Raw genomic sequence first — 11,451 nt, forward strand, 5'->3', positions numbered from 1 at the left:
GTAAAAAGGCAAATCAGGCTCCCTTCAACCTGCCCTCAATACAATATGCAACCTTTTTCTCTGATTTCCCAGCAGTTCCAATTAGATCCAGGTCAAAGTCTATTAACAGGTTCAGAGCCAGGGTGCTGCAGGGAGCTCAGATACCATCTGAACTTTAAACATGGACATAAGCTCAGGAGCAGAAGCTTGTAAAAAATTTGTGATTAAAAAATAAAATCAAGATTTATATGTAACGACAGAAATCCTCAAGTAAAAGCAAGATCATCAGGTGTGTGACATGTAAAGTCTTAAAGAAAATATTTTATTTTACTAAAATGTCAGTTTGTGTCAGAATTGTGTTATTCTAATGGTCATACTGCACAAAAGACATGTCTGAGTTTTCACCTACTTGTAGCCATGGCTGTGCCATTTTCATAGAGGTGCAGGAATTTGTACTGCAGTGAAAAATAAACCCACAGTGAGAAAAAATGTGATGGGAGCAAAAAAAAAAAAATTAACGAAGAAAAAAACAACTGCTTGTAGTACAGAGGAAAATTTTGGGCAAAGTTGTGATATCTAAATAGATAGACTTGTAAAAAGGTGCTGTTCTGGTGTAACAGATGAAGCTGATGTAACAGCCTGTAAATCCAAACAATACTGTGGTTTGTGCACATAATCTGCTGCTCATAAAGAAACCATCACAGCTCACTGCATCAGCTCCAGTTTCTCCAGCTTCTCCTCCAGCTAGACTTTGGACATTAAACTCAAGATGATGACTGGCTTTCTGCCAGAGTGGCTGTTATCGGCACGGTTGGTGGACTGTTGGTGTTCGGTTTACTTCCCGAATGACTGCTTTCAAGGTTCGCGGCGGCCATGGGCACAAATACTTCGTTCATTAGTGGCCGAGATCTGACTATCAGCTGAACCCTCCTACACTCGGACACGAGGTCGACCACCACCACATTCCTCCTTTAATTTAACAATCAGCAGGGAAAAATTCGATCGAGGCAAAGTAGGTCAACACCAAGCCAAGACCTCCAGAGCCGAAAGCTTGTACTACTTCACAATACTTTACCTCCACTGTAACAAAAAATATTCAGATAGAACTTTCAATTCAAATTCTTGTTGATATGATAAAAACAAAGAGTCCAAGGAAGTGTTTGTGAGCAGAACTGTTCACAATATTATTAAAACAACAGTGCAATTTATTAAGAAAGTTAAAAAGAGAGCGATTCCACAGACGCGTTGGGTCTCAACAACCACAACAAGATGCAAAAGGACTACAAAAGATGACTTAAAACAGATGCTAAACTAACACAAAAAGAGGTAAAACAACCAAAAAAAAGATGCTACATGACCAGAAAAAAGATGTTAGATGACCACAAGAACATGCTGATGACCTCTGTCGACTGCAATGCAGTAAGCCTAATTTTGGAGAGCTTCAGACTGTTATTTGGACAAAAAAAAAAAAAAAAGACATTTGATGATGTCAAATAGTGCTCTGAGATACCATGATGGGCATTTACTCTATTCTGATGTTTTATAACAGAGATACTGTCTACATTACATTCCTCCATAGTCCTTGTGCTGGATCACCAGATGATATAGTTGTATTTTCAGTAATCATATGATTACGTGCAGCTGGTCTGCTTCGGTCTGTTTTTATCATTTTAGGAAACAACCAAATTTCAATGATTTAATATGCTGCTAATACTAGCTTTATATTTTAATTTAGAACTCACTAAACAGATACTGTGCAGATTCCACTGATTGAAGAGCAGGTACAGTTTCAGTTAAAATAATATTTAATTCACAACAGTCCTAATTGTTTTAGCACTATGTGAGTTGCTGTGAGACTCGACAAAGGTTTGACTGAACTTTTTCTGCTGGCAGCAGAAGGTTTTCCGGTTGCAGAAGGGTTGCACTGAGGCTCAGAGTGGATGCTAGCAGACGTAGTTCGCTGCCAAACAGACTAACAAGCCTGTGAGGAGGCCATTCATCAGCGTGACCTCAACAGAGACATGAGGCGGGTTGAAGGAAGCAGCAGAGTGTGAACCAGACAGGATGCTGCGCTCCACAAATAGGTTATCATGAAGAGGGAGTGGAATCAGTGCATCGCCGCCACCTTCAGACACAAACATCTGCACTCCTACACTTCTGGCAGGTACACAACAGCAAACACACCGCGCATGGCCTCAGTCTCTGGATTAAATGAGATTTTTTTAATATGATTCCTATCCCCAGCGCCGCCTCACAACCCAGCTATCGTCTTATTATTCAGGATAAGCTGCTTATCGGAGCCTTTGTGTCCCACTCACCGGGAATAAACACCGTGTTAGCATGGCAACAGAGCCGGCACACACCGGCAACACCTCCAGGCAACACAATCAGCTGCTTATTCTGAGCTCTGCAGGCTTTTACAGTGCTGCTCACTGTACAGCTGAGTCATACAGATGAATATCACAATCAGAACAATCAGCTGGAGGATTTTCACTATCATTACTGAACACACAGCTTATTAAACTGCACTAATAGACTTCTGTTATTGGCTTTGGCCTCCATGGCGATAATAAGAGGGGCTTTCACCGGTTAATTTCTTTACTTTTTCTATTAACTCATCAATTATTTGACAGAGTGGAAGTTTAAATAATAGCAAATTCTCATTAAAAGCGATCAGAACAAACATCTCATGCATGAATTTTTAACAGAACAAAAATCTGATTCACAGTTTTAACAGATTACTCTTCTGTCTCTACACTTCCCCGAAATGTGTTTGACTCCTTTGTTCAAATATAAAAGAAATGTAATTTGTCTTTGGTGTTGTAGTTCATATAGTACCGCCAAAGTGGGGAATGTAAACGAGAAACCAGAACTGGAGGAGCCTTCAAATGATCTCAGCGTTTAATTGGCAAGTTAAAGGAAAGACTTTAAACAGAGTGGAAGACAGGGGTGGGGTGTGCTGCTAGAAACATAAACTTTCATCCTTCCATTATCCACTTAACACTTTATGACAACATCTATGGTGTGGTCTATCACAGGGCTGCAGCTCCACTGTGATGTTTGTACTTATGAGTCAGCAAAGTAAAGGAGCTGCATTCATCCCGTAATTATCCTTGCTCGGGTTACAACTGACAGTTATGGTCCTCATCAATTATTATTATCAGAGTTTCACAGTTCTCATCTGAAATTATACATGACAAACCGCCATATCTGAGATGCTGAAACTTGAACATCTTTCACATGGTTGCTTGAGAAATCCAAACAGATTAAAAAATGTACTGTTTGAAACAGGCATCCAGGAATTATCCACCACACTGTACAAAAAACCCCCAGCTTTCCAGAAATTAACCACTGCTGTCCTGTACAGACAAAAAGGTATAATTATGCAGGAATTATCCACTGCCCTCTACTATCAACAATCTACAAATGTCCAGGAAGTACTCTTTGCCCAAACAACCAGTTGCAATCTTAAGGAAATAGCAACAGTCTTCTACTAACAACAAACCAGTTATCCAAAAACTAGCCACTGCATTGTGCAAACAACTATCCGCAAGCTTCCTGGAATTAGTTACGGACTTTTTCAAGAAAACAAGCTAACCAGGAATTAGCCACCATCCAGAACAATTAGCTAGCTGCAGTCTCAGAGGAATTATTCACTACCTTGCACAAATAACAAGCTATGCTCTTCAAGAAAATATTTACTGCCCTTTACCAACTTAGAATCATCCAAGAATTATCCACTACCCTCTACAAAAAAGCTAGTCATCCAGGAAATGATTCTCTGTCCAAGCGCTCAGCTACAATCTTTCAGGAAACACCAAATGCACTTTGCAAACAACAAACTATCGTCATCCAGGAATTATCCACTGCCCTATGCAAATATGCAGCTGCAACCTCCATGATTTTTTTAATGTCCTGCAAAAATAACAAGCTGCAATATCGCAGAAATTATTTACATTTTTCTAAATAAGTTACAGTCTTTAGTTCGTCCCTGGAATAAAATGCTACCAAACTCAAACAGCGGACGTCTTTGTGCCTTTAAGGTACAGAATAACATAGAGTGTAAATAAATAATGTATTTATAAAACAAATAACACAGCTGTGTGATCGGTCTGTCCAAAATGTGTTTCCTCATGAAGCCACAAATAAAAACAAGAAGTAGGTCTTTTCTTAATGGAAAAAATCAGATGTGATGATACAAAGTCTGGAAAAGTGACTCATGTCATGTTTTTTAGTACATACAGACAAAAGTTCAGCTCACGACATTTAAATTTTACAGAAGAAACTGCTTGCAGGGTAATAGTTGCCTCAGTAGAACAATAACATGCCTCTCTGCCTCTCTTTGAATCGATCACATCAATCAGAGATCAGTTTACACATTTCCGCTCACCATCAGCTGATGTTTTAATCCAATAACAGAGCTGTTAGAGGTGTTTACTTTCAGCTGAATCAGCCTTTGTTCTCTTCACCAGCTTGTTTCACACTTTGTAAACTTGCATTTGGGTACATTTTGGAGATTGACAGCTAAATTACATGACATAAACACTGTAAAGCCACAGTGTTGACTCCCACATTCACCAGCAGCCAGAACTGATTTTCAGACAAATCAGACTGGTTTGACTCTCTGAGCTCCAGATAAATCCAAATGAACTTGAAAATATCTCTGTGAGAGAAACAAGGTGAACGTTTTGATCCATTCAGAATGGAGGTTAGAGATCTCACTGAAAAGCTTGTCTCAAAGGAAATCATCAGATTAGGTTCTCTGTATATTTTAGAGACTTCACTTTAATATTTAAATTAGTCAGGTAAATGTAAATATCAATTACTACTTTAGGAACTTAAATGTAATATTAAAATTAGCCCGAAAAATGTACATAAAATAAGTAATATTTTAGGACTTTAAGGGATTTTAAGGACTAGGACACAGGTTTTATGCACAAAATAAAGTACTATGCAATGTGTTTCCTTAAACTCTCCTCAAAATAAAAGCTTCACCTTGAACAGTTCTTAAGCAAATGTCAGCACATTGTGTTGATGAAATCTCTTTCACCTTCACATTAATCCAAAAGATTTCCTTCACTGTATTTTCACTGTGTGACATTAATGGTTTCAGTCGTACTTGTTCCACCACTGACACGGACCAACTAAGCAAAAATAGAAAATTAAGCATGCAGTCTGTGGTGGTTTTAAGAGATTATGGGTTAAAAAAAAAAGATCTTCAAATCAATTAAACTAATTTCTTACCCATATATATGAGTGCATAATATGAATATACAGTATACTCCAGTATTTTATATAGATTTTCTGGAACACACTTGTGCTTAAAACTGTCTTCAGTTGTATTATTTTGAGTTAAGGACAGATTCAAAATAAACTAAGACTTTGCTTGTCTGCAGTTAAAAATGAATAAATTCTCACTGCTCTGTGCTCTGAAAGTCAAATGTAAATTCTGAATGAGAGTTAAGACGATGTTCTGCAGGCTGAATTTATGAACGCAGCCACAGTTGAATGACTGGTTGGAGAATGCTGGCTTTTAATCATTAACCAATCTTCTTACAACTTGATTAACTTCACGTGTGGGCTGCGGTCAAACATAGCATAGTTGGTTAGTGAGGGAAGAACATGGTATTCTGACAAGGTCTTGAATTTGGAAAGCACGAATGCATCAGACACATTCATCTTATGGTGGCAAGACAGTAGGTCCAACAACACGTTCTTCTTACTTTTTTAAAGTACTGCTGGCAGAACCAATAATGCCAGAACTTATCAATCCTACAGTATTGAAACATTTCGCCCCGGGGCTTAGTAACCATCCCTAGTGTCTCCGTAGTCCATAATTGCTTAGCCCTGTTGGTAGGAACAGACTCTGAGCTGTTTACTCAGAATCTAAAATAAATCAAATAAAAAGTTCAGCATGTTCACTATGAAGTGAAACAAAGCATTGAAGCCAGCAGAGCATCACGTGATGGAGGAGCTGATCTGCTGATCAATTCTCTCCAGAAACTGAGCTCACCGACAGTCACAGAGACGCTACAGAGTGATGTGTCTTCACTGACAGATAATCTGCGTCAACAGCACATTGCAGAGAGTTCCTTAACCAGCAAACTGAAGCTTTACAGTTCACTTTGTTTAACACAAATTATCTGCAGCTGAGATCATCCTCCATGGCTGACATTGTCTGGAAACGACGAGCTGCTAACTATGCCTCCGTGTTTACAACATCACTGTTTGCTGACTGAGATTAATGACAAGAGATAAAGAGACTTTCTAGCATCTAATGGATCTGGATATTTTCCCCAACCAAGAACAAGATCCAAAATGGCACCGAATGTTGGTGCCAAAACTCAGAGATTTACAACAATTCTGCTGCTACAACACATATCAGAAGAAATGGTGAACAAAATACAAAAACAACCTTGAAACACCACTTCTGAAACAAGTTCTATAGAATCAGTCACTTCTAGACTAAAAGCTTCTAGTCTTTTGGACGTAGATCATTTTGTGTTGATTTCTGATAGTTTTTGTCGCTTTTAGTAGTTTTCTGTCTATTGTGTTCACTCTGTATTTCTTTTTGGTCATTTTCTGTCTGCTTTAGATCATTTTGTGTCGATTTGTGCTTAATTTTCTGTCTCTTTTTCGCCATTTTGTGCTAATTTCTGTTCATTTTGTTTCTTTGGGTTGACTGTGTATTTGTGTTCATGTTCTGCTCCTTTTTTTGTCATCTCTGTCCATTTGTGCTCATTTTTTTTTTGCCTCCCTTTGGAAATTTTCTGCCTCTGTATAGTCATTATTTGTCTCCTTTTAATGATTTTCTCTTCTGGGTCATTTTATGTCCTTTGTGATAGCTTTCTGCCACTTTTCTGTTGGTTTTTGTCCCTTCTGGTCATTTGTAACCTCTTTGTAGAGGCCTTGTGGTTTGTTTTCTTTCATTTAAATACGTTTTGAGCCATTTTGAGCATCTTTTATTGCATTTTGTGCCTCTTTGTTAGGGTTTAATTCACTAACAAAGAATGTCAACAGTCACTTCAAACAGAAGCTCTGCTCCAGGGGCCTCCTGACTGCCTGGGCTCCAGGGCAGGTACTTGGTTGGCCAGTTCAGTTTACCTTCAACACTAAGAACCCTTCAGTCATTCTGTCAGAATCTGACTGGACACAGTAACCACAGTGGAATTCCCATGCTGAATCAGCGGAAAATAAAACAAGATACATTTTTGCTCAACAAGACGATGCATCAACTGGTTTACACTCATTATACATGTCTTAATGTTCAGTGTCATTTTCCTACTTTTATTTGACATTTTACAGAAAATGTTAGCGTGTTTAAAGCGTTATTCTGAATACATCATTTCAAAAATACAGCTCAGTATAATATATTACCTACTTTAATAGTAACTGCTTGGTTATTTTACAGAAATTGTATTTATGGTGTGGTTTGCTGGATACTATATGACATAAATGATCACAAATAAGGGAAGTAAAATAAACTCTAGTGTCTGAGTCATGTCACATTATTCACACAGGACCCTTTTTAAACTTATTTTTTAAATATTTCTCTGTAGTGCAGCAACTACAATTGCTTTCAACGTCGATTATTTTCTGGATTCATCAGTTAGTGAAAAATGGGACTGGTGTTTTCTCAAATGTCTTAGATATTCAGTTCACTGTCATAGAAAAAGAAATAAAACAGAAAATATTCACTTTTAAGGAGTTGCAATCACAAAATTTAGCCTGTTTTTCTTTATTTAAATGAATTATCCAAATACGAACACCAAAATACATATGAAAATGACTAATCGAACACAAAAATAGCTGATAATGAATTCAGTAGTTGACAACTAACTAATGTATAATTTGAGCTCTCGCAGTCAACTGAATAAATTCACCTCCATACATCTGATTTTTCAAACAACACACACACACATTTCACAAACAACTGTGAAACAATGAGCTAATCCACATTCGCCTGCAGCCAGTGAACTGATTTTACGTTCATTTTCATATAAAATTAAGTCTGCTGCATCACCGGTTTAAAGCTGTGATCATTTATCAGGCTCTCAGCTACTAAAAAAAAACACAAACCAATTGCATTTTCAGGTATTTCAAATAAGATTTCATATAGCATAAAGTCATTTATAATATAATCTATCTTTAATAGCACCTCATAGGTCATTTTACCTTTACATAGGCAGTAAACTGTATTTATAGCTTGCTTTACTGAACATCAACTTAGCTCAGTGAAATAAAATCCTGAATTTGAGGACTGTGATATTACTTCAACATTATTATTATATAAAATTATTTTTAAATAGTTGAGGTTGTGTGATTCTGTATGTTTTTGTATCGTTTTATTATATAAATAAGATTTAGTTTTTATAATTAGAAAAGCACAAAAACACACACGGCACAAACAATAGTAAAACAATGAGGTACCTGAGATTCACCTGCAGCCCCTGAACTGATATCAACTGTTTACACAAACTTATTGATACTGTAAGGATCTTTTATCAATATGTACAACCTGTATTATGTGTACATGATGTGAGGCCGTAGCTAAGCTCATCGCCAGCAGCATCAAGCGAACGGACACACAAACACCGACACACAAACATACAAGCATTCATGATACAGCGCGATAATTCACGTTAGCCTCGGTTAGCTAGCAGGCTAGCTACCTCTGCCGCCGGTTAGCTAACAGTTTCGGATGAGACACAGCAAGGACGAGCCGTTAAGTGACACACACTCAGTTTCATGGTTATTTCGACAACACGACTCGTCTACCGCCATGTCAGAGTCTCTGGAGGTGACCAACGTCCGCCTCCCCCGCTGACAGCAGCAGCTAGCAGCCGAGAAGAGCTCTCCGTTCCGGGGAAAACTAACCCAACAAACCTACTGCCAAACCGCCGCGGCCGGTCACCGAGCTCCGGAGGTTTCAGAGCTGAAAACGGTGTTTGTCTCCGGAGCAGAGAGCCGGACTCGGTGTCAGAAACAGCAGCCACGTTAGAGGAAAAGTGAAATGTAGTTAAACTTACCAACAGCTCCCGTTTCTTCAGCATCTTCCGTGAAATCAAACCGCGGAGCGATTTTCTCTGAGCGAGCAGAGTCCACCATTTCAAAATAAAAGGAGAATGACAAGTCAAGTTACCTGACGGCAGCTACAGCGGCAGCAACCGGAATGTTTCAAAATAAAATGTGCTATATCAGGCTGCCTGAAGGAGAAGCAAGTACCACTTCCGAAATTGGGTTCAAAAATGAAAGTTTTCATATTTTAAGTAGTTTTGTCAAATAAGTATGTGCATAAGTCAGAGGACAATTAAAACAACTATGGCAATGGCAGACACTGTGCACAAAGTCATACGACTGGATTCTGTACAAACTGAAAGATTTCATATTGCTGTTCTTGAAAAGCGTTCAGACATTATGAAAATGTTTTTCTATGTTTGCACATGACTAAACCATTAGAAACTTTGGAAACAAGTGGAACACACTAATGAAGAAATTGTCCAAAATGAAAAAATAATAACAATAATAACAGAATGGAATGCCTTTTATTTTCATTATACACACACAATGTACAACAAATTTTAATATAAATAAATTAATGAAAAAAATACATAATGTTAAAATGAAACTTTAAAAATTAGAGTTGTCTGAAAATTTGTTTAAAAATTGTCCAACATGACTTGAAACATGTTTAAAACTAGTCATAATTCTTCAAAATGACTTGAAACTTATTTAAAGCGAGCTACAAATTTTCCAAAACTGAAATACGTCCGAAAATGATGCAAACATTTCCAAATGATCTACAACGTGTTGAAAATTGGATAAAAGTTGTCCAAAATGACTCTAAATATCTTAAAAATAAGTTGTTCAAAATAACACAAAATATCTTGAAGCCATATTACTAGTGGCTGAAAAGGGGAAAAAAATCATTTGAAAAATATTGTAGATGATCCAAAATAAATTAAAATTTGGCTATAAAAGGTCACAATTTAAGACTGATTCAGACCTTATCAAAAAAAAGAAAGAAAAAAGAAAGAGAAACTAAAGGCTGACAGTGACTTTCATTTTCAAAATACTTTCAATAAAGAACTCCGCTCCTTCAAATAACAAAATTCTAATGTGAAAATATCACACAATTCTATCAGTGTAAGCAATGTAAAAGTAGTTTCTTTTGCCGCCTCATTGTGGCGCCGTCGTCTCATTGTTACAATAAACTAAATGCACTGATGAAGGAGTTTCTATGAGCCTTTTGTCACAGTAACATTATGGTGCAGCACCTGGACGCAGGCCTGGAGTGGGACTCATTTTCAACCTTGGGCTTTCATGCCTCAGACACGCCCACTCTAGATCATGACCTATTGCTATTAAAATCATTTAATTCTCGCCTTGTCTTTCTGTCTTTCCGTGCAAATCTCCTTCTTTGTCTTGGAACTGTGGCCGCAAACAAAACAATACAATTTTTTTGTTTGTTTGTTTGTTTGATTGATTTTACTTTTTTTTGTGAAATAAATTGTCGGTCATTCTAACTATACCGTACTGCACAGAAGACAATTTTGAGCTCTCTCTCTAGTTCTTGTCTAGGTTGTGCTGTTTCAATAGAGATCAGTGTGTTCAGTGTGTTTTTCTAAAATATTTCCAATTCAGTGCAAGTAAAGGTTGCTTCACAATGAGGATTTATTCCAACATGAGTGCACATCTCCAACATTATTCTTTACAACAATATCAGAATCTATATTCTGTTCAAATAAGTGTTCAAGGGTATCCAAACCTTAAAAATGAAATAAAAGAAGAAATAAAAATGTTAAATTTAAAAAATAAAATTAAAGGTGTTGCACTTTCTAATCACTATCATCTCTTTTCCCTCTGCAAGGAAACGGTTCCATCACAACTTAAATCTCACAAATATGAGAACATCAGTTAAAGGGCTAATGTCCAACACAATTCTTTACAACATCACAATGTCCTTTTTTGCAATATCAAACATCAAGCAAATTAGTGTTCACAGATATCTAATCTTCATGAATAAAGAATAATTATTGCACTGTTGTCTGCAAGTTTGTTATTCACAGTATAACATAACTTGCTAATTAAATTTTTAAAATGCTTTGATTTTCATTTTATATTTACAATAACAAGAAAATAAAATTAGTAAGAGACAGAAACGAAATAAGGTACATTTTTTTCATTTTCTGAGACCGGAAGCGGTCATCAGCAAGTGTGGAGCCAAACAGAGTATGATGCATAGACTGTATATAATTTTTTCCCCCCGTTAGTTTTCATGGTCAAAATAAGAGATCAGATGGCCGATCTTAAAATAAATCAATATTGAATTTTTATAGAGTGTTAAAGTGTTGCGAAGTGAGGGGTCGGGGTTACTTTATTGACAGTGGCGGCCCAAATATCAGACCGGCCCACCGGAAATTGTTCCGGTCCTCCCGAATAGCCACCCCAGGCCTGCCTGGGTGTCACCTT

The 11,451-nt window shown here is 37.3% G+C and overlaps 1 protein-coding gene across 1 annotated transcript in view; it reads right to left on the minus strand.

The window, feature by feature from the left end:
* Nucleotides 1-9,132, minus strand: part of atp2c1 (ATPase secretory pathway Ca2+ transporting 1) — a 54,890-nt gene extending 45,758 nt beyond the window's left edge. Inside the window, exon 1 of the mRNA XM_022208071.2 lies at nucleotides 9,009-9,132. Within this exon, the coding sequence (XP_022063763.1) occupies nucleotides 9,009-9,032 (24 nt within the window). The 5' untranslated portion in view covers nucleotides 9,033-9,132. The remainder of the gene's footprint in view (nucleotides 1-9,008) is intronic.
* Between the last annotated feature and the right edge of the window lie 2,319 nt (nucleotides 9,133-11,451).

This window comes from Acanthochromis polyacanthus, chromosome 12, assembly GCF_021347895.1.
Source record: "Acanthochromis polyacanthus isolate Apoly-LR-REF ecotype Palm Island chromosome 12, KAUST_Apoly_ChrSc, whole genome shotgun sequence".
NCBI classification, from domain to species: Eukaryota; Metazoa; Chordata; class Actinopteri; family Pomacentridae; genus Acanthochromis; species Acanthochromis polyacanthus.